General features: G+C 44.6%; 1 protein-coding gene across 2 annotated transcripts in view; it reads left to right on the top strand.

Moving 5' to 3' along the window:
* TBC1D2B (TBC1 domain family member 2B) overlaps positions 1 to 23692 on the top strand; it is an 82734-nt gene that overhangs the window by 16747 nt on the left and 42295 nt on the right. For both annotated transcript variants that reach the window (XM_073012362.1, XM_008015730.3), the window contains exons 2-3: positions 7457 to 7610; positions 16725 to 16893. In XM_073012362.1, coding sequence (XP_072868463.1) covers positions 7457 to 7610; positions 16725 to 16893 — 323 coding nt within the window. The remainder of the gene's footprint in view (positions 1 to 7456; positions 7611 to 16724; positions 16894 to 23692) is intronic.

Raw genomic sequence — 23692 nt, 5'->3', positions numbered from 1 at the left:
ATTAGTTTGTTAAATCTTGAATTAAATTTGAAATTATTTTCTCTGATGACAGGTTTCTTACCCAGGGCATCACTTATTTTTTTCCAGATATTTGGCCAGTTGTCCTAATGCCATTATATATATTATATATATAAATTACATACATATATTTGGAGACAGGGCCTCACTCTGTCACCTGGCCTGGAGTACAGTGGTACAGTTATGGCTCACTGCAGCTTCAACCTCCTGGGCTCAAGAAATTCTCCTGCCTCAGCCTTCTGAGTAGCTGAGACTGCAGGCATGTACCACCACACCTGGCTAATTTTTGCACTTTTTGTAGAGAGGGGATTTCACCATGTTGGCCAGGCTGGTCTCGAAATCCTGGGTTCAAGTGATCTGCCTGCCTCTGCCTCCCAAAGTGCTGGGATTACAGGTATCAGCCACTGTGCCTGGCCTGTTGTTATTATATTTTTAAGAGACAGGGTCTTGTTTTTGAGATGGAGTTTCGCTCTTGTTGCCCAGGTTGGAGTGCAGTGCCACGATCTTAGCTCCCTGCAATCTCTGCCTCTCAGGTTTAAATGATTCTCCTGCCTCAGCCTCCTGAGTAGCTGGGATTATAGGAGTGTGCCACCACACCTGGTGAATTTATATTTTTAATAGAGATGAGGTTTTACCATATTGCCCAGGCTGATCTCGAACTCCTGGGCTCAAGCAATCTGCCTACCTCTGCCTCCCAAAGTGCTGGGATTACAGGCATGAACCACTGTGCCTGACCTATTATTATTATATTTTAAAGAGACAGTGTCTTCTGTTTTCATTTTTGAGACAGAATTTCACTCTTGTTGCCCAGGCTGGAGTGCAGTGGCATGATCTCGACTCACTGCAACCTCTGCTTCCTGGGTTTAAACGATTCTTCTGCCTCAGCCTCCCGAGTAGCTGCAATTACAGGAGTGCGCCACGACACCTGGCTAATTTTGGTATTTTTAATAGAGATGAGGTTTCACCATGTTGGCCAGGCTGGTCCCGAACTCCAGACTTCAGGTGATCTACCTGCCTCGGCCTCCCAAAATATTGGGATTACAGGAGCGAGCCACGGTGCCTGGTTAACCAAGAGATTGGTCTTGCTCTGTCGCCCAGGCTGGGTACAGATCTTGGCTCACTGCAAACTCTGTATCCTGGGCTCAAGGGATCCTCTAACCTCAGCCTCCTGAGTAGCTGGTGCTACGAGCACATGCCACTGTGCCTGGCTAATTTTTTTTTTTTTTTTATTGAGAGGTGTGGTTTCACCATGTTGCTCAGGCTGGTCTCAAACTCCTGAGCCCAGGCGATTCACCCACCTGGGCCTCCCAAAGGGCTAGGATTACTGGCATGAGCCACTGCGCCTGGCCTCTAGATTTCTTAATTGGATACCTAGGCATTTTATGTTGATTATAATTATGAACTTGTTTCCCACTGTTTATTGTTGGCATAAAGGAACATGTTTGCTTGCGGTGAATATCTCAGAGGTAGGAATTAACCAGATCTCATCCAGTTCTGTATTCTTAGTGCTAATTACTGGACTTGGCCCAAGTTAGGCTCTTAATAAACATTTGTCAAGCAAATGAACACTTTATGTACATGGTGTTGTCCCTTTTTCCTCTTTTGAACTACTTTAGCTACATTTCTAGGAATGGAATTGTGGGTCAAAGAATGTGAACATTATTATAGCTTCTAAAATGTGGTAAATTTTGATAGGCGGACATTGTTTACCAAAGGGAATAAAAGCTTAGATAAACTTGTTGTTTAGTGGAGATAATGAGGCACGACTCCCTGTAGATGCTGCTGGATTGCTACTCCAGCCCCTCTCCCCACAATCATGCACTTCCCGCTGAGAGTGGACCCTTAATATTTGTGTATTGAAATCAGTTAACTTGTAATCAAACAACTTTATTGTGGGACTTGTCTAAGTATCAAGTTGAGAGCCGATGGGAGGCTGAGGGTAGTCTCTGGGGCCCAAGAGAAGAAACAGGTGGCCAGGGCCTGTCTCACACATGAGTGGGCTTCTCGGTTTTGTGCTACTAGAGACCTGGGGACAGCAGCTTGTGGGAGCAGCTGGGGCATCACATGGTACTTCTCAGCCAGCTGTCAAGGACTACATTCCCACCTCGAGCAGAACACAGATGGCTTGCTTTTATTCTCCTAGCTGCTACCTCATGTCTTGGCACCCAAAGGCAGCAGATGGCTGCCATGTAGAATTGTGACCACCCAATCCTTGTCTGCCCCTCTTCCTGAGTAGAAGAAACCCAGGATGTTCATGCAGCCATGTAGGAGACAACTACAATGGCTTTCCAAGATGTTCGGCTTTGTCTCATATTGGGATTGGTGCCATATTTGACCTGGGATTTCAACATTGTTGAGAGGAAGTAGCAACAATTGAACATGAGAGGATGAGTCAGATATTTGAGTGTTTATATTCAGGACACTGTGCAAGGCATCTTGGATCATATTGAGACCAGCAGGTCTGGCCTCTGCCTTTGAGGAACACGCAGGGAGTGCCCTCATCTCCATGGGAGGGTTACCTGGGCTACAAGATTCTCCAGGCTCCCCATTCAGAGAATGGAGACAAAATGCACAACCAGGTCAGGGAAACCTGCTCTGAAGAGGTGGCCTTTGCATTGGACCTTGAAGGGTGAGTAGGAAGGAGCTGAGGACACTGGTGTGAGGGGAGACTCAGGAGCTGGCCTGGGTGAGGCATCAGACAGCACCCGCTAACACCTGGCTTCTTGCTGGGTGCTTGTGTGGAATCAGCTCCCAATTCTCTGCTGATCTGTGGAGCTCTGCCTTGTCACTGTTTCTTCTAGCATGAATGGAATGCCTCTCTGACTCTCCAGAACATGGGACCACAGCGTTTTAAATGGTCATTCTGAGGGGTGGGGGGCAGATGGTGATCCTTCCTGGTCCTCACTCCTCTGGCGGGCATGTCTTTGGTGAATGCTGTGTGATCCTGGTGGTAAGCTTCTGCGCTGACTGGCTCATTGTCACCAGCTGAGCTGAGCCTCAGCGGAGGGAACTCCTGGTGATAGACCCAGCAAGGCATTGTCTGTGCAGCCAGATCACTCGAAGGTCCTACTCGCCCCACTTTGGGAGCACTGAATAAAGGCACTAAAGCTGTTAGTCAGACCAGCGGTTGCCTGGGTTCCTAAAGAATGTTGGCCTCTCCTTGGACATTAATGGACCATGGGATGGTTGGAGATATGGAGGTGCCTGTTTAAAGAGAGAAGTTATCTTGAGTCATAAAGTGCTGTAGAAGAGCAATGGTGTTGGCTGCCCCACACCCCCATGGGGACCGCATGCCCTTGGCTTACGTTGTAATCCTGAGGTGCTGTTTCCTGCCAAGCCAGATCTCCCACCAACCTTGGCTCTCAAAATGGAATATATTTGCCATTGTGGTATAGACCAGCTCTGTTGAGTAAAGATAAGATATGAGTCACATACATACTTTTAAATTTTCAAGTAGCCACATTAAACCGGTAAAATTAATTTTAACACTGTTGTATTTAATTCAGTGCATCCAAACGATTTTATCATGTGGTGCTGGTCTCCTCTCATGTGCTCAGTAGTCACATCTGGCTAGTGGCTGTTGTGTTGGACAGGGCAGATCTGAACCAATTTATTGGGACTGGGGCGATAAAGAGGCTGGCTTGTGATTATACATTTAATTAGGCCTGAGCCGAATCTCCATTTAGTCCTTCGCTGAAAGATATCAGATGGAAAACCCAGAGGCTTTTTGGATTTCTGCTGATTTTGCTGTGTTGTACTTTTAGTGGTGCTCAGTCTTAGAGCCTGTGTGTGTTTCTGTCTTTGGGTTTCAGCTGTCTTCAGAAAAGGCCCTTTGGGGCTTTTCTGTCAAAGCACGTGCCCCAGAGACATTTCAGACAGCCTGGCCCCCAGCCTTTTACTAGCTAATTGGGGATTGAAGCAAAAAGTCTTCTAGTGATCTCTAGATTTTTTTTTTTTTTTTGAGACAGAGTCTCACTGTCGCCCAGGTTGGAGTTCAGTGGCACCGTGTCAGCTCACTGCAGCCTCCATCTCCTGGGTTCAAGCAGTTCTCCTACCTCAGCTTCCCAAGTATTACAGGTGCCCACCACCATGCCTGGCTAATTTAAAAAAATATTTTTAGTAGAGACGGGGTTTTCACCATGTTGGCTAGGCTGATCTCGAACTCCTGACCTCAGGTTATCTGCCTGCCTTGGCCTCCCAAAGTGCTGGGATTACAGGTGTGAGCAACCACACCTGCCTGTCTAGATTTTTTTTTTTTTTTTTTTTTTGAAAGGAAACAAACCCAGTTAATCAGTGTCTAGATTAACTGCCTTACTGACCAGGTTTTGCCCACCTTATTGACCGAATTTCTACAATATGATAAAATAGCAGTCGTTGAAAGCATGTGATCTCAAAGTTTTGCCCTGGGAATTTAGTGAGAGATGACTCAGAGGTTACTAATTGTTTCCCAGTTAGATTTAATACTCAGAGATTTAAAGGGAAAAGGATTTCTTGTAAAAAGCAGATTTTTCATGGTGCCTGCATTGTCAGAGGCAGCTGGAGAGGTTGGTTCAGATCTGTCCTAGTGAGTGTGTGCCAGCTTCTCTGAGCAGCCTGTGGCTCCTGAGCATAAATAGAAACACAGCTGCGTGTGCAGGCTGAACAAGAGGAAGTAGAGCAAGTGTCTGGACGCCTCCCTGGCTGGAGCAGAAGGCTCCCAGGGTGCTTAGCTCATCCATGGCATGGGGATGGAGGGGCCAGGTAGTCAGGGAGCTGGTGGGAGGACCAGACACACATTCCCCCCACCCAAACACACAATTGCCTCTAAGGGTTGGGGGTTTGGCAGACCGGGCTCACAGTATTGACTCCCTGTATGATCTAGACAAGTCACATCCCTTTCTGGGCCTCTATCCCCTCATCTGCAAAAAAAAAGGGGAGGACTGGGTGGGCTTTGGGCTCTGAATTTGGCTGTGGTTGTGTGTCTCAGTTCCTGACTTGCCTGGTGACTACTCTCCTCTCCCCTCCTGTGGAAATGTTTGTGTGCTCTTTGCTCCGCCCCAGGGCCAGGCTGAGCTCCTGTGTCTACCCTGCAACCAGCCTGCCGCCCAAACTCCAGGCTGTAATTCATGGATCTCTCAAGTGGGCTCATGGCCTCTGGCCTGAGCTAATCTCCTATGCAAACTGTGCACCTGCCTTTCCCTCACCACCATTTTCACCAGCAGTACCTTTGTCTAATAATCTGATATGTGTCCTTCCCCATTGCCCTGCTAAGTTCCCCATTCCATCTCTTTAGGAAGGCACACAAGTCCCTTCAGGGCTAGGTCCTTGCCACTCACTGACCTCACCTCACTCCTGGTCTCTGACCTTTTCACTTTTGTAAACACTCCTCTCTCTTCCTGAAATCTATTTTCCTCTGGCCACTGCCTGCTTCCCATTTAAGACCAAGCTCTCCTGTATCATTTTCTGATTATTCATTCATTCACTATTCCTACATATATGTATTCGGTAAATACTGACCTACTATGTGCCTGGCACTGAGCTAGATGCTAGAGAAATGGAGACAACTTGGAGTTTGTTTCTTGGAGAAGATAGACATTAAACCAATACTTTGAAGCTTTTAAACCTGCATGTGGCAGGTGTCCTGGACTTTGAGTACCTTGTCCTTTGCTGCACCTCCCTCCTTGGCTATTTGTCCTTCCCCAGTGCTCTCCAGTCACGCCAGCCCTGCCTCACCTGCTCTGCTTTCTGTCATAGCACTTAATGCAGCATGGAAATTACTGGGTGTTTTTTCCTGTCTTTCTCACTAGGCCAAGCCCCAGGTCTGGGTACCTGATAGGTGCTTGGCAAATGTTGGTTAAATGAATAGATGAAATGGCAACTTGGCTGATAGTTGGAAGAACTTTCTGTAAAATACCCAAATATCCTGTAATGAAGGCTTTTCTTTATCTGAGGCCAGGTATGCAGTTATCACTAAAAAGACCCAGGTTGTAGCCACAGCACCCAGAGGTTATCCTTTGTATCCTTTGCTTGTAAGTAGTAGTAGTTTGGTTTAGGCCTGTCTCTTGCTGTCATGCCTGCAGAGCCATTTTCTTCACTGCCTCTGATCTTGGGAACCACTGTGTCTGATGTCTGCACATGTCACTGGATGCCAGTGTTGATGAAGTTCCCATAATTGTGTCATGGCAGCCTTCCTTGTTCTTGGGACTCCTTTGCAGGGGGCAGCCTGGAGACCTTAACCCATACCTGCAGTCTAGTTTGTTTATAGTTAGGTTCATTGTTCTGGGTCCTCTCCCCCATCTTGGTTGATTTTTCTAAATAATATTCACTCTTTGTGTATATAATTCTATGATTTTGGACAAATGTGTAGAATCATGACTTTACCACCAGAACCATAATACAGAACAGTTCTGTCACCCACAAATTCTTGTGCTGCCCCTTTGTAGTCTGCTACTCCCCTGCCTGCCAAGCCCTGGCAACCACTGATTTGTTTTCTGTTCTGACAATTTTGCCTTTTCAGGCAAAACCTTTTCAGGGTGTTACATAAATGGCGTCATATAGTATATAGCCGTTTGGGTCAGGCTTCTTTCACTTAGCAATATGCATTTAATATTTATCCATGTTGTAGGAATCAATAATGTGCTCCTTTTTATTGCTAAATAGTATTTTATTGTATGGATGTGTACCACAGTTTTTTTTTTAATCCTTTCACCAGATGAAGTTCTCATTTTTTTGGCAATTATGAATAAAACCTCTATACATACTTACATACAGGTCTTTGTGTGAATATGTTTTCATTCTTCTTGGGTGGATATGTAGGGATGGGCTTGCCAGGTCACTTGGTAAGTGTATATTTAACTTTATAAGGAATTGCCAAACTGTTTTCTAAAGTAGCTGCACCAAGTTGCATTCTACCAGCAGCTTATGAAAGTTCTAGCTGCCCTTCACCCTTGTCAGCACTTGGCATTGTCAACTTTTTGAAATATTAGCCATTCTGATAGGAGTGCCAGCTAGTTTTTAATCTGCAGTTTTCTTTGTATACTCTCAGATGCTGATGGAGTTTAAATATCATTATTTGATGTGATTTGGCAAGGCCGTCATTCATACCTATGTAAGATTTTATTTCTGAAGATGGAATTTATAGTTGCTCAGAGCAAAAGAGCAGCAGTATTATCACACCTTCCTAAACAGTTTTGAGGAAAATGTTATGCTGCATTATTTAATTTTAGAATTTAAAAAGACTTCTTATTAATTGTGTTCAATTCTTCATGTTACAATTGCTGTTTGCTTGACCAACTCATCATGAGCAAAAGCTACTAATCTTGTAGCTGAAGTTTCCTTGATCTGTTCATCTTAACTCTCATATGGCAAGCTGAACAGTCTGTACTCATGAGACATAATATTTTTTAAGCTCTTCATATTATTGGTGGCCATAACATGTTTTTCCCCTCCCTCTTTCTAGGCTCCCAATCGTCAACTCATGACTTACTGGTTACAGGAGCTTCAGCAGAAGAGATGGGAATATTGTAACAGTCTCGACATGGTCAAGTGGGACAGCAGGACCTCTCCAACTCCCGGGGATTTTCCTAAGGGTCTTGTAGCCAGAGATAACACCGGTAAGGCAGAAATAAAGGGGAGCTGGGTCAGTTATTTGTGTGAGCCATTCGATACCACACATGAACTTAGCAGTGAATGAAAATGATTTTAGAAAGAAATAATAGTGATGCTACCTTATGAGTGGACAGCATTCCACAGTTACCCAGCGCCTCCATGTACGAAGCTTATGCAAACCCAGTGATGGCCTTGGAATCAGGCAAGGCCAGTGCCAAGCATATGGAAGAGATGATATGACTAAGGTCAGCATGTAGTAAGTTGTGGTGCTGTAAGTCTAGTTCTGACTGCAGGGCCAGCCTTTCTACCACACCTAATGATGGAGCACTCGTGCCTAAATAGTCATGCTTGGGCAGACTTGCCAAGGTTAACAGGTGTTTGTATACGCTAGGAAGGTATTCTCAAAACATTCCACTTAGAATTCTCTAGTGTTTCTTAGGAAGACTTTAGCCTTCAAACATTGATGTAATTCTGTCCTGGATTCATGGCATTTCTATAACTCAGGGGAATCCCTGGGCATTTGCAACATGGAGATAACCTCTAGAAAGAACAGGACAACAATTATTTGCTGCCCATCCTACCCCCGACTGCAAAGACTGTGGAGATGGGACTATTTTTGGCCCCCGCTCTCCATACAGGGCAAAGAACACATCCAGAAAAACAGACAAACAAACAAACAAACAAACAAAAAAGCCTCCTAAGCTCAGAAGTAAGGTCTAAAAAGCCCAGGCCATTGTACTAGTATTTTTGGAAGACACATGGAGCATACATTAAAAGAAGTAGACAACAGTAAGGACTAGTTCTAACAGTTTCATAAAGAGATGTTGTCTGCACTTAATAAAACCTGCGGGACCCTTTGCTCAGCAGAACACAGGGCTGCATCCGAGTTGCCTGTCCCACCAAGGATGGTGTTGGCACATGTGTGGCTGATTTACTCCAGAAACAAATGCGTTCTTAGACAAATTTTTCATCTCCAAATTTGCCAGTCTTGTTTTTACTTGTCCCAGTATTTTTCAGTAGGTGAATCCTCTTATCAGTGAGAAATTACTATATATGCTTTGTACTTGTTGATATATTTTCTGTGAGAGTTTTCGAGTCACTTTCACGACTGTCTTAGCACTCTGACTATTCCAAGTTCTGAGGTCATGGCTTTATTTTCAACTTTTTGCCCCCTTATGTTTAGTTCAGGGTCAAGTTACTGGTAACTGAGTTGTTTTGAAAGCCACTCTTACAGTGCTTTTCATCAAAAGGAGCTCCTAACTGAGTGTCTGAGTCACTTGGGACATTTGGAAATCCTGTGGGAACAGGCGGTGTTCATGAGCATAGCCACTGCCTTTGGCACAGGAGGTGCTTGATTTGCCTCAGTTCCTTTGTTCTGAGGACACCAAGTGCTTCTTTCTAGCAAAGACTCAGGGATATTGAACCAAAAGGAGGACAAAGAAGTGATGCTTATCCCTATAGTCTCTTTATAACAGCTGTCCTTCCTCCTTCTAAGTCAAAATGCTGTGATTGGAGAGCCAGAGAAAATATCTGAAGCCCATATTTGTTTCTCCTCCTTTGATTTGGGGACTCCAGGTATCGAATTTAGCATTTGAGTAAATGCCATCTGACATTTACTCATTCATTCAGCAAAGTTGGCACTCAAGATGAGCTTTGTCCCTCTCCTCACAGAATTTCTAGTCAAGCAGGGTGGTTGTGCAGAGAAAAAATGAGAGAAATGTGAGGGAAGGGTGCATGCTGGTGCCATGGGCTGTAAGTGGGCTGTGCATAGCTTCTGGCAGTTAGGGCCTCTCTGAGGAAGTGCATCTAAGCCAAGGCCTGAAGGATGGCTAGGAATTAGCTAGGTGGAGAAGCGGGGAGGCAGGTGACAGGGCTGGACTGCGGTGCCTTTCCAGAGCTGTAGTCAGGATGGCTACCGGCTGGAAGCAGTTGTGGGGTGTGAATTGAACCTGGGGGCACACCCAGGACCCAGAGCCAGAGCTGGGGGAGAGCCTAGACTGCTGGCCTTGGGATTTTGGACTTTATCCTAAGAGCAATGGAGTGCCTTTGAAGATTTTTATAGATAGAAATGACGGTAACTTTAGACTTCTATTAATTTTTAGATAGCTTCTAAGAACAAGGAATGAAACTTTGGGCCCCAGAGCGGTATGTGAGACTATAATAGCTCAGGAAGCCAAAAAATCTAAAGCAGGAAGTCAAGAAGAAAAGCTTGTATTTTAGCCCCTTTTGTTTCATCATCAGAGATGAAATCCGGTTCAAAGATAAATTGTGTTGTGTTATATGGCAGTGCTCTGTGAAGTTTCTAAAGCCATGCTTGTAGTTATCTGCTCAGCTTAGCCTACTCTAGCAAGAATTAAAGAAGAGTGTTTTTATAACTGATTTGCATTAAAAATAAAATTTTTCCTAGTATTGTCTCGTGGTCACTCAGTTGTTTGGAACATTTTGGTTTGTAGTCTAATGGGCTTCACCTATCAGGACCCTCCTAGCACCTAAAGTCAATATGGGGAAAAATATAGGGGATTAACATTTTCCACTGATAGCTAGTTATACATCTTAGAAGGCAGCTCTACCTGGTGGAAGAAGCCCTGTGGGCCTGTGAGTTTTGGGGATATTTACTAGTTGTCAGACTCTAAGTTAAGTCACTTATCCTGTAGTACAGGGGTAGGAAACTGTGGCTCTGGGAATTGAAGTTTGTTCACCCTCCTTTGTAGTTGTTATAAGGATCAAATGGGAAACTGCATTGTTAAGTGTAAAGAGCCATATGTATGTGTATATACACATATATTATATATTGTATACATATGTATGAGATGATATCATTTTGAAAGGGTTAGCATTATGTTCAGCTGTAATTAACAGGAAACCTTCCTAATAAGGACTTACACATAGGGAGTAATTTGTCTCACATGATAAGCAGTTTATGGCTGGCATAGCTACTCACTAGTGCCGCTGAGGAGCCCAAGCTGTCTCTGACTCTGTTTTCCATTGCTAGAGTGTATTAGCTTTCCTGCTTATGCTAGCTGCCCCTGGGGGTGGCACTTACATCAAAAAGGAGAATGCTTTCCCAGAAACCTGTGGCTTATGCATCGTTAGCTGGAACTGTCACATGACCATTCCTAGCTGGAAGGAGTCTGGGAAGCCAAGTATTTTAGCTGAGCATATGGCCACGATCAAAACCAAGGTTTATAAGTAAGGAAAAGCTGGATTGAATATTCATTAAGGAGCCAGCACTGTCACATATAATTTTTTTTCTAGAATCTGTGTTGAGTAAGAGACTTTCCTGTGTGTGATTAGAACTTGCAGTTTTATTATTAGTCAATATCTGTTCTGTCTGCCTTCTATTTTGTAGCCTGTCCTCTGAAGGCATGCCATGCCTCAAATACCATTCCACATTGTCTTCTGTGTTTGGATAGAGAAAGACCTAGTTTCAACACAAAAGAATAATTTGCATAAAGATACAATCAGGGGTCCACAAACCTTTATAGCTGTTGAGAATGAGGTAACTAGAACCCAAAGGAGGTGCCCATAAATGACTAATAGCCTCATTACAGGATGTATGTCTAGCACATTCTGTTTACTTCATTCCCCACATAAACTAATAAGAAAACAAGCCAGGGGTAACAAGATCCTGCTTTTTTAAAAAAACTTCTTGAAAGTTCATGAGTACTAAAGCATTCATGGTCATAGCAGGCTCAAATGCCCAAGTGCCTGTTTGAATATGGATGGTATTTCTTGCAGATCATTGTATTGTGAAGACAGTTTGAAGGATGACCACACATTTCCTCCCCTGAAGCAGCTGCATCGGGTAGTTGAACTGTTACACTCTTAACAGCTTGTGTGCAAGGGGATGGCGTGGGAGGAGTAGCTGTAACTTTCAGTCCTCAGGCAGCTTGAGCAGTGCTCTCGGTGCGGGGTGCAGGGTGTAGAGGGCTGCCAGAAGGAAAGCCATTAGGTGGAATGCAGGCCCCGCGTTGGCAGTGCCACAGGAATTACACATCAACCTTTAATGTCATGATTCCATACAGAGATCAAGGAAGCTGTGCTTTCGTGTAATCCTTGTAAAATGCAAAATGCCATCCGTTCTTGTGAAGTATCGGTAGTTACTAGCATTGTATCTGAGAGACAGCATGGAGAGAGCTTATGGGACCTTGAGTACATCATGATTTCCCCATCTGTGAAGCAAGATGCTCTCTGAACCAGGTTCCTTCCGGTTTGAAGGTTCTGTGAAAGTCAGGTTGTGAAAGAATGTGACTGTGGGAGGGAGGATGTGAGGGAGATGCCGAGTGGGGTTAGATTGCAGTTCTGTCTGGGAGGAGCCTGCTGGATAGGGTCGAAAAGGAGACTGTCTGGAACAAGCTTGGAGTTTGGTGTCAGCAGGGACATCCTCAGCCTAGATTTGGTGGGACTTAATGCAGGTGAATACAGGGGTTGATGTGGCTGTGAATGGGGGCAGGGGCGGTGGCTGAGTCAGGTTGCAGGAGAACAGGGAGGAATGGGAAAGGAAAAGAGGGAAACCCCCACCCCACTTCAGGGAATCTGTCAGAGGCAAGGTGGCAGGAGAGAGGAAAGTCAGGAAGGATGATGAGTATAAATCCATTGAAGAACTGCAGGAGCCTTGGCTGCCTTCTGCCCGATTGTTTAAACCCACAGAAGGCCTTTTCTCCTATGCCATGTTAGCAAGTTCCTGTCTTTTATGGATTAATGTGGTCATTTAACCAATATTTATTCAGTCACTCCTCTATGCTAGGTGTTGGATATGCAGCTGTTAGCACATCAGATAGAGGTTCACTTCTCACAGAGTTGTGTCCTTGATGGGGGTAGGGGACAGGCAGATGAATAATTAACCAGACATATGGACTGGCCTATGCTGGGGCCTGTCAGGACCCGGTGGTTTGCTGCCTCTTTTTTTTGGTGCTTAGATGGACGCGGTGTTCTCATTTGGAAGATATTTCTGTTCCTCTTGACTGGTCCTTCACAATCTGTATTAAAACTCACATTGGTAAATAAAAAAAAAATTTCAGATTAAGCCCACCCTGTCTTCCTCCACCTCCCAGTGTTGACACCCACACTTTCGTTTGCTGTGTCCTTAATGAAAAGTTCTGCTTTTCATTAAGATACATACGGGGACAACCCTTTCCCAGTGTTCTTTTCTCCTTTCTTGGATGCAGCTACAGGCCTGGGATGAGTTTTATGAGAATTCTCCCACTGTACACAGTTCTGTGCTATGTAGAAGTTGCTGGCGGAGCACCTAGGCCTGACTGAGACAGCAGGAGAGGAGAGGGAATACTCACTGAGGCAGTCCAGATGTAGGCAGGAGCCGCTCCTGTGCAGGGAGTCCCATTAGGAGGAGACTTTGAGCATCATGTGGTAGAATGCAGCAAATGGGAACAGATGTTGGAGACCAGGGAGGCTGGAGACCAGGGAGGAGAAGCCAGCAGCTCCAGGGAGGCTGAGACTGCCCGGGGTCACACTGGATTTAGAGGCGGTGCTAGAATCAGAACCTAGGAAATGGGAACAATGCAGTCAGAAACCCCCTCAGAGTTTTCATTTAGGCATTTGAAAATGTTTAAAAAGGACAGAGGTCTAAACACCAAAAACCATCAGGCACAGACTTTCTTTCCCCACTGAAGCTGTAAGACAAAAGACATGTTCATGAACACCAGTCCAGCCTCTTAAAATCTTCGAGGAAATGTTGCCATGTCCTAGTTTGTGTTTTCCCTTAATGTCCTCCTTGAGGCGGTTCCTTGCATGCTAATGTTAGGACATGTATTGAGGAGAAGCCAGCAGCTCTGCTTTCATTAAGTACATCTCACATGGTCTCTTAAAAACCAAAAACCAGACAAAAATAACAGTTACAGCAAAAATGTATTAAGCTGGAAAAGAGCTTCTTTTTCAAGTCAGATAATTACTTTTAGAAATTGTCCTCCAACATGTTCCTCCCTGGTCTCTGGTCCCTTTTCTCCACCCCTCCCTGGGGCCTCTGAGTTCCTCAGGAAGTATTTCCAGTATGGGCTGTGGGTTGCTGCAAGGCCTGGGGTTTTCTTGGTAATAGGCACTTTGCCACATGAGCGTTTGACAGTCCAGTCTCGCAGAGAGGCCATTCATCACCTTGCTACTAACCCACACAGGAAGAAGAGGCCAGACTGAGCCTGTAGTAGAAATCCGTACAGTTTGTTGTGTTTATTTCCTGATTTGGCTTAGAATTGTGATGATGGTTGTAAGACCAGCCTTTGAAGTAAAGGAGTTTGTGCTGCGCCTGTACTCCATGTACCTGTAAACTGACACACACGCTCACCAACATTGAGCACCCCCCACCCCCCACTCCAGGTACTGTGCCCTCCTCTGGTAGGTACACTCATCTCTACCTGCCTTGCGATATTTGTATACTGCAGGGGCAGGTGTCCGGGTTCTGGCCCTGGCTCTGGACTCTAGTGTCCTGATGGAGAAAGTAGGTAAGGAGACTGGACTGGATTAGTCGGGTTTGAACTTTTTTTTTCTTTTGTTTGCTGGAACCTCTTCTCCAAATGAAATCTTAAAGGGAACCCCAGTATATAAAAGGTGAAGAGAGGAACTGCTGAAGATGAAACTGAGCATGGGGCCCCCATCCTCCTCTCCCTCTAGAAGTCCCCCAGGCATCTCCTGGAACCCTAAGACTCAGAGGAAGGGTCTGGATCCCAAGGACTCAATGTATTTATTCTGTGGTGACTTGGAGCTTGACATGTTACTGTGTTACTTATGTCTGTCTCCTGGACGTGTTCTCCTTTATGGGGAAAGCTCTGTCTCATCGGTTGTTGTGCCCTCGGTGCCTAGTGCTTACTACATGATAATAAAACCAAGAACTGGCAATCTGTGGTTATTTGTAACTTCTTGCCTCTTGACTCAAGAGGCTGCAGTGAGCCGCGATCACACCACTGCACTCCAGGCCTCAGTGACAGAGTGAGATCCAGTCTCAAAAAAATAAAAAATTTTAAAAAAAAGTGTGTACTCTGTTACTAAGCCTGTAATTCTTCTGTTCCCAGCACACCATCTTGCTTTTCCTGGTCAGAACCCTACTGTAAGCCATGCATTGACTCTTCTGGCCAGAGCCAAATTACCCTAATAGATACACAGCAGTTGTTTACTTATGCCACGCCCAAGATACTTTCCCAGTGTGTTTTTGAAGCCCTTCCCACTGACTGGTCAAGTCAGAACCTGCCTACACAGTGCAGGCTCATCATGCGACATTCAGTACGTTGCTCTCCAAGCCGGAGCAGCCCAGGAATGCCTGCTCTCTGTTTCCTTTACCAGTGCTCAGTGACCTTTAGCAGAGACCTGTTCTTGCTGGCTCTGGTTGTGTGCTCCTCTGATTAGAAACAGATTTTTCTTGGCTGGGTACAGTGGCTTACACCTGTAATCCCAGCACTTTGGGATGCCGAGGTGGAAGAATTGCTTGAACCCAGGCATTCAAGACTAGCCTGGGCAACATGGCAGACCCTGTCTCTACAAAAAAACAAAACAAAACAAACAAAAAAACCCCAAAAATTAGCTGGGCATGGTGCGTGCCTGTAGTCCCAGCTACTTGGGAGGCTGAGGCAAGAGGATCTCATGAGCCTGGGAGGTTGAGGCTGCAGTGAGTCGTGTTCACTGAGATCCTGTCTCAAAAGAAAGAGAAAAGAATTTTTCTTGAATATCAGTGGTCAGCAGTCAATTCTGATTTCACAGAAAGAGATGGTTCATTTTGTTGATACAGAGATACTTTAAAAAGAAGTGTAGATCAAATTGATTAAAGTAATATTGAATTCTGTTTACAAGCATGTCCTATTCTCAGAGAGATTATGCCATTTGGCATGGGAGAATTCTACCACTGAAACACCAGTGCAGATTATGTCATTTGGAAGAATACAAAGTATTTGTAGTTAGAAATGTTTTTATCAGCACAGTGGCTCATGTCCATAATCCCAGCACTTTGGGAGGCGGAGGCGGGTAGATCACCTGAGCTCAGGAGTTCGCGACCAGCCTGGCCAACACGATGAAACCTCGTCTCTACTGAAAATACAAAAATTAGCTGGCGTGGTGCCGGGTGCTTGTAATCCCAGCTACTTGGAAGGCTGAGGCAGGAGAATCACTTGAACCCATGAGGAGGAGGTTGCAGTGAGCCAAGACTGTGCCATTGGATTCCATCCTGGGCAACAAGAGTGAAACACTCCATCCTGGGCAACAAGAGCCAAACTCCGTCTTGGGAGAAAAAAAAAAAACAAAAGTTTTTATCAAAAAAAAATTTTTAAGTAACTTTTTATTATGGGAAATTTTAAACGTATACAAAGAATAACATAATATTACCTCCAGGTTTATTGGGTAGTTGCAGCGATAGTTACCCCTCTTGTTTCATTGATATCCTGCTTTGTTATTTTGAAGCAAATAAAATGTTACCTGAAGCAAATATTACTATGTGTTTGTTAAGTAACAAAATACTGCTGTTTACCATCATATTTACCATATGATGGTAAATCCTGACCATCATATGATTTCCACCTTAACTATTTCAAAAGTTTACATTTTAAAGATGTGAAGTTTCATCATGCCTTAGCATCAGTGTGTTTGCTTGTGAATTTACTGAACTGCTATTCTGTGATGTGCAAACTTTATTTTTTCAGTATCATTCTTTACAAGTATTAGCAAATACATTTACATTTGTATTTCTCCCACTTTCTTAGAGAAAACATACCCTTGTATAATCTGACCTGCACTTTGCTTTTCTTATATACCAGTTTTTCCTGGAAATTGTTTCTTATCAGGACAGGTGATTGGACTTTGATGACGGGTTTATGGTGAGGGTTATTGATCTGCAGTACTGGAGGAAAATTCTAGCCTTTGCTTTCTCTGGGCCAACACTGTTAATACTTGGTGGTTTGAGGTATGTCACAACCTTCCTTTAAGAAACATGGAGCTATTTAGATGAAAATGGTTTCAGAACACCAGAGTTACCCACAGATTATGTTTTTTATATAGTATACATTAAAAATATACTATTACATAGTTTAGATTTTTATATAGTATATCAAGTCAGTGTTTTATGTGGGATATCAAGTTTTATGTGGAAGCTTTGAGTAAGTGACATTTGTTTACCTTTTTCTTTTCAGATTTAATTTACCCACACCCAAATGCTTCTGCAGAAAAAGCCAGAAATGTCCTAGCTGTGGAGACTGTGCCTGGAGAGCTGGTGGGAGAACAAGCTGCAAATCAGCCCGCCCCAGGGCATCCAAATTCCATTAATTTTTACTCTTTGAAACAGTGGGGCAATGAGCTCAAGTGAGTCTTTGGAAAGCAGCATATGAAATTGAAAATGGATTGTTTCTGATAATGTATGTTATAATTTTATAAATGAGGTTATAAAACTATCTTACACTTACAAAGGCCTTTGTTGTTTACATCATACTTTCCCATAGATCATTGTGGTTTTAGCTTGTATTACATGCTTATTCTGTGTCTGACACTATGCCAAACATTTTCACACTTACAGTTTAATTTAATTGCTCAACTCTGTGAAGTAGGTCATATGGCTGACATTTTACAGAGACTGAAACTGGCTGAAGGAGAGTATGTGTCCGAGGTCACAATTCTTCCAGGCTGCAGAGCTGGGGCTTCTTGTGCCTAGGGCCTAGTCCCCTCTCCAAGACACTGGGTTGGCCAGGTCCTGTGCTCTGGATTTCCATTCCCTGTTTGTGCATGGTCTAGTGAGAGTGGAGGTGGGTTGGTTTTTATGAGATGAGGTCTTGCTGTGTTGGCCAGGCTGGTTTCAAGTCCTGGGCTCAAGTGATCCTCCTGCCTTAGCCTCTTGAGTAGTTGGGACTACAGGCAGGTGCCACTATGGTCGACTTGTTTTTTAATATAAGAACTTCATTGAGATACAAGTCCCACACTGTACAGTTCACCCATTTAAAATGTACAATTCAATGATTTTTGGTATATTCACAGAGTTGTGCTACCATCACCACAATCAATTTTTAAATGTTTTCGTCGATCCAAAAAGAAACTCATTACATTAGCGATTTCTTCTCATTTCCCCCAACCCCTTCTCCTCTGTCAACCCTCAACCACAGGCAACTCCTAATCAACTTTCTATCTGTATGAATTTTTTTTTTGGTGGGATTTTTGTTTTGTTTTGTTGTTTTTTGAGACAAGGTCTTGCTCTGTTACCTAGGCTGGCGTGCAGTTGCATGATCATGGCTCACTGCAGCCTTGAACTCCTGAGCTCAAGCATTCCTCCTACCTCAGCTTCCAGAGTAGCTGGGACTACAGGCGTACACCACCATGCCCGGCTAATATTTTAATTTTTTTTTTTTTTTTTTTGTAGGGACAGGGGTCTCTCTATCTTGCACAGGCTGGTCTCAACTTCTGGGCTCAAGCAATCCTACCTTGGCTTCCCAAAGTGCTGGGATTACATGAGCCACTGCCCCTGGCTTATGAATTTGTTTATTGTGGACATTTCATATAAATGGCACTGTATATACCTTTGTGTCTGGCTTCTTTTGCTTAGCATAGTATTTTCAAGATTCATCCATGTTGTAGCAAGTATCAGTGCTTCATTTCCTTTTGTGGTCAAATAATATTCCCATATATGAATGTGCCATATTTTGTTTATCCGTTAGCTGGGTGTGATGGTGCATGCCTGTGGTCCCAACTGCTTGGAGGCTGCACAGGTGGGAAGATCGCTTGAGTCCAGGAGGTCGAGCCTGCAGTGAGCTGAGTTCACATCACTGCACTCCAGTCTGGGCGACAGGGTGAAACCCTGTCTCAAAGAAAATAAAAAATAAAAAAAGAGAAAGATGGTAGAGGCAGTGCGTTGTGGGAGACTTGGAAGTTTCTTGCTGTCCCATAGAGCCCAGGCCAGCGGTCACTGTGCAGTTGACCGTTCTCTTGCTGTCCCATAGAGCCCAGGCCAGCAGTCACTGTACAGTTGGCCGTTCTCTTGCTGTCCCATAGAGCCCGGGCCAGTGGTCACCGTGCAGTTGGCCAGCTGAGCTCCATAAGGGGTCCCACTGGTTTTTCAGGGTGGGGCTGGGGTGTTCCTAGAAGCTACCATCCAAGGACACACTGTTTTAAAAAGTAGCCTCTTTGCTATAACTGCTTTCTTTTTTGTACGTTCATGGTTGAATTCAGTATGATAAAGTTATTGTCTGTGTGTTTTTAGTTTTTAAGGCATAAATTGAAGCTGAGTAGGATATATAGGATATATACGGTTATATTGGAGCTCAATGTCAGGGATACTCAGACCTCAGAAGACCAGCACTTGTGAGGGTGGTCACTGTAGTGGGCCCTGCTTTCTTTCCTCATCCTGGCTCATGGCTGCAGTCCCACCTTCTTGGTCCTGCTCTGCTCCCATCCATCTGCTTTCTGCTGTTTTCTGTCTTCAGACAGCTCTGATCATGTCATCTCCCTACATCAGAAGCATTGCTGATAGACCTCAGCCTGCAAGTGCAGCTTCAGACTCTTTGGTCTGATATTTGAGGTTCTCAATGATACGACTTTAGTCTCTTCCTTGGGCAGCTGCTTCCCAGTATTAGCACTTCATGAGCCTCTGTTCTGCCCATTCTGTGCCTTCCTCTTCATCCCAGAACTTCTGCTCACCATGTGCCTGTCTGCCCTGTGCCATCTAATTAAGTCCCAGTCGTCTCCCAGCATCCAGGGGATGGGGAGGGATCAGCCGAGAGACACAGTGGGGCTGCCTTCCCTGGGTACCTGCAACTAGAGAACCACTGGTTTCCTCTGTTTCAAAGTATCGGGCTTCTCAGTAAAGAAAGGGATCTGTGCTCCTAAAAGTGTCAGAAAACCACTGAGAGCTTCCCTTCATTCCACATGTTAAAAGATTGAGGCTTAGAGAGGTAAAGTGACTTGCTCAAGATCACATAGCAAGTGTGTGGCGGAGCTGAAACACGCACCCAGGTCTCCTGACTGGGGACCCAGTGCTCCTTCCCCCTTTCATCATAAGAATACATTTGGGGGACTATTGGTTTGCCAGAGGTGTGTCATCTGCCCTCAAAGTGAGATAATGGAATGAGGTGGAAACAGACCTGTAATGCTGGGTGCTTTCCATGTCCTGGAGCGTAGGAACATGGATGATGATTGAGTGCCTCCTGCCTGGAAAGTGAATGCCTGTCACTTCTGACAGATCACGTTCAGGGTGAAACATCACTAGGAGTTATCTTCTATCAGCTCTGCCTTTGCCGTGTAACACAGTGATTAAGAACCAGGCTGCGTGAGTTCAACTCCCAGCTATGCCACGTAGTAGCTGGATAACTTGGGCAAATTACTTAATATTCTATATGCCTCCGTTTCTCACTTGTAATATGAAGATAATAATCATACATCATGAGATTGATAGCATGATGATGAGTTCATATGTGTACACTGCTTAAAACAGTGCCTGGCACTTAGGAAGTACTAGTCAAGGGTTAGTTGTTGCTGCTGCTGGTGGAGGCACAGCTCGTGACAAAGCCTTTCTTCACAGAGGTTTTTGGGACCACTTTCTGTAGACACTAACGCTTAGTGACTGGCATATGAATCTGAAGTGTTCATGGTTTTTTTGTTTTTCTTTTGTTTGTTTTTGCTTATGGCATGCTTTATGAAGTTTTAAATAAAAGACCTTAAATGCATAGACAGACTTTAATGACCCTAAAATAGATTCCTGTATTATAAATGAATGGCTCAAAAGTTGTATTTTTTAATGCACTCAAAATGCTGTCAACATTGTAGTCAAGGCTTAAAAGATAAATGAAGGTTTATTTATTATTTTATTGTATTTATCAGTATAGTTGAAACTCTCTTAACTAGCTCCCCTGATGAACTGACATTTTAAGTTTCCTCAGTTAGAGCCATGGTCCCCACTGACTGCATGAGACCAAATGGGCCACTTCAGGGCACCTGTGTCCCTGCTGCCCCCAGCTGAGCTACAGACCTACCAATAATCAGCTGGGTTTGTTCCTCACTGGTTAATGCCCGTTGTACTTATTATTGTAATTAGGTAATTTAATGGGATATTTATTAAACCCATGAAATATAAAAAGGAATTGTCGTTTCTAGGAAAAATAAGTTGAATGCTTAGGGAAACTTTGATAAAGGAGAGTCACTAAAAAAATTATCATGAGAATGTGGGTGACATGATTGTGAAAAATCAGAAAAAAAAAACTTGAAAGCCTGTAAGATTTTATGCTTAGATTGTTTCACAACTGTTAGGCCTTGTTCCACTTTTTAATAAGAAACAAAACAAAACTGGAAAAATTAGCTGATGTCTTAATGGATGTGATTTGCCCAAGAAAGATAACAGAGAACTGCAGTTAGTATCCCCAGATTGATTTCTGCCTCCCTCCCTTTCTCCCTCTTTTCTGTTCTGTTCTGTTTTTCTTTTCTTTTCTCTTTTCTTTTTTTCTCTCTCTCTTCCTTCCTTCCTTTTCTTTTTCTTTCTTTCTTTCTTTTCTTTCTTTCTTTCTTTCTTTCTTTCTTTCTTTTTTTTCTTTCTTTTCTTTTCTTTCTCTTTCTCTTTCTTTCTTTTTCTCTCTCTCTCACTTTCTTTCTTTCTCCCCTTCCTTCCCTCCTTTCCTTTCTTTTCCTTTCTCCTTTCTCCTTTTTCTCCTTTTTCTTTTATTCCTTTCTCCTCTCTCCCCTCTCCCCTCTCCCCTCCTTTCCTTTCCCTTTTCTTTTCTTTTTTCATTTTTTGAAACAGGGTCTCTACTTTGTCACCCAGGCTGGAGTGTAGTGGCATGATCTTGGCTTACTGAACTCTTGAACTTCTGGGCTCAAGTGATCCTCACACCTCAGCCCCCGCAAGTAGCTAGAACTTCAGGCGTGTGTCACCACGCCCAGTATCCCCAGATTCCAAGAAGAGGCTTTGGCTGGCGTGTATCAGTTACTGGCAGATGAGTGCACATTTACATACACCTTTACAGGTGCTTGTGTTTGTTTTAAGTTCCTTTTATATGGATTCCTGCTTTAACCACATTTTTCATTTAACTTATCAATAGTCCAAATCACACCAGGTGAAGGCACTAGGTCTCTGCTGAAATTCTGGCCAGTCCATGTGTGTATGTGCATGCTCAGGGGTAGGAATGCACAGGCACGTGTGAGAAAGCGCATGCCTGAGCACACGTGTGAGCGTGCATCGGGAGCCTGTGTAGTGGTTGAGCGTGTATTTTCAGTGTATGTAAGAGGTGTGCTTAGGCTGCAGCAGCGCTGACAGCAGTCAGCAAAGTTCTGTGGCTTTGCAGCCTGGACTGTGCGCCCATCTTTGGGTGCTAGGCAGGGCCTGATGTGGACCTCTGGCTCCTGGGGTCCAGCTCTAGTTCTGTTCAAGAGTGGGGTTACATTGTAGATATTTCTGTCAGCCCAGGTTTTGGAATCCCAGTCCTGCTACTTATTGGGTGTGTGATGTTGAGCTAGTGACTTAACTTCTCTGAGCTTTATTTTCTCCATTAGTAAAATTGCGTGCACACACGTGTGTGTGCGTGTGTGTGTGTGCACGCGTGTGTGCGTGAGAAGTAGTAAGCCTCTCTTCTACTGGATGGGTGGGAGTGTTAAGGTTATAAATAAGAACTGCTTAGCACAGTGTCATTGTAAGTGCTCAGTAAATGGTGGCTACACAACCCAGGCCTGCTGGCATTGCTGCCACTGTCGTTAACCTGACTCTTTTGAACCAGTGGGTGAAGTGAGTCTCCACTTCCTTCAGTCAGGTGCCTTTCTTAGTGCAGGTGTGAGGGCTGAGCTGGCCGGGAAGGTGTGCTCATCCTTCCAGGCCTGCCTCCCGTAGGTCTTCTGCGGGCTCTGTAGTTGGCCCCGCTCTGATCCTTTATTTTTGCTTCTCTTTTGGCTCCCTCAGGCCTGGTAGAAAGAGTTTTTTGTGAACATGGCGGGAGTTCCCAAGAATATATTATGGTTTTAGTGTCTAGGACTGTAAAGTCGTGACAGTGACTCCTCTCTTCAGCCCCAGTTCTCAGCAGAGGGCCCAGCGCAGCCCAAAGCAGGCACCCAGATGTTTGGTGAATTAGGGGAAGTTGTTCCTGTCCCAGAGCTGTAATATGGTACTTGTGATTTTCCTCACTGGAAGGCACAGCTATGTCTACCAAGAAAGACAAGGCATGTAGTCACCATGCTGCTGCCTCACACAGACATTTTTAAAGCCAGGCCTTCTGGAGAAGGAAACAGGAAGGAAGGCGACTTGCTCTTGGGCCCATGGAGTTTTAGCAGTTGTGGGAAGTTGGCTGGGGTCGCAGTGGCACCTGGTCTTCTCTGATAACTCCCAGGAGCATGAAGTTGTGCTTAGCAGTTGTGTCCCAGCAGTCCTCTTTGTCTTGATCCATTCACATGCTCCCGGGGGAGCGAGCCTGTGAGTCCTCTGCCACAGGGGCTGTAGGGTGCAGTTCAAGGCTGAACCCAGCATGTCACAGCCTACCTGGGTGCATCAGGAAGAAGTGCTTATTCTTTGCAGTTTGGGTTGTGGGAGAGACTGGTGATGGTTTTGCTGTGAAGATGAGTTTTGGCTTAAAGGGCTTGAGAGATGGAGAGGGACTGTCCAAAGGGAAATGCAAGTGCAAGGACACCCATGCAGAGGCAAGGAAGTCAGAACAGGGTGTATCTCACGAGTGGCATGGGTTCTGGTGCCAGGTGCGTAGGGTGCTAAGGGGGTGAGGATAGAAGAAGGACTGAGGAGGCCAGGGACTCCCAGGGTGAAGGAGTGGGGGTGCCCACCCTTTGGGCAGTAGGGAACCTGTGGAACTGTACCTGTCTGTACATTCTACAGTAAGAATATTGTTTCTTAGCTGTTTGGTTTCTTTGAGGCTGTGCATGTTTATTAGGTGTTTGCTCTGATGTCTTAGAATTGGAAGGGTGATGTACTCATCTGTCCAGGTAAATGTCTAGAGTATTTTGGGAAGGGTCTTTCTGATGACACCTTTCCAGGTCCTTAGGACAAAAAGACATCATATCAGAAGTAAATATGTTCTGACTTTGGACATTAATGCTCCAAACTTGAATGTCAGCTGAAGCCTGGACCACAACAGAAAGCAACCTATCAAAGTCCTTGGTTTGAAGGGCGATAGCTTATGGGAGAGTAATTGCA

The sequence above is a fragment of the Chlorocebus sabaeus genome, chromosome 26, assembly GCF_047675955.1.
Source record: "Chlorocebus sabaeus isolate Y175 chromosome 26, mChlSab1.0.hap1, whole genome shotgun sequence".
NCBI classification, from domain to species: domain Eukaryota; kingdom Metazoa; phylum Chordata; class Mammalia; order Primates; family Cercopithecidae; genus Chlorocebus; species Chlorocebus sabaeus.
This window is presented reverse-complemented; position numbering and strand designations above follow the sequence as displayed.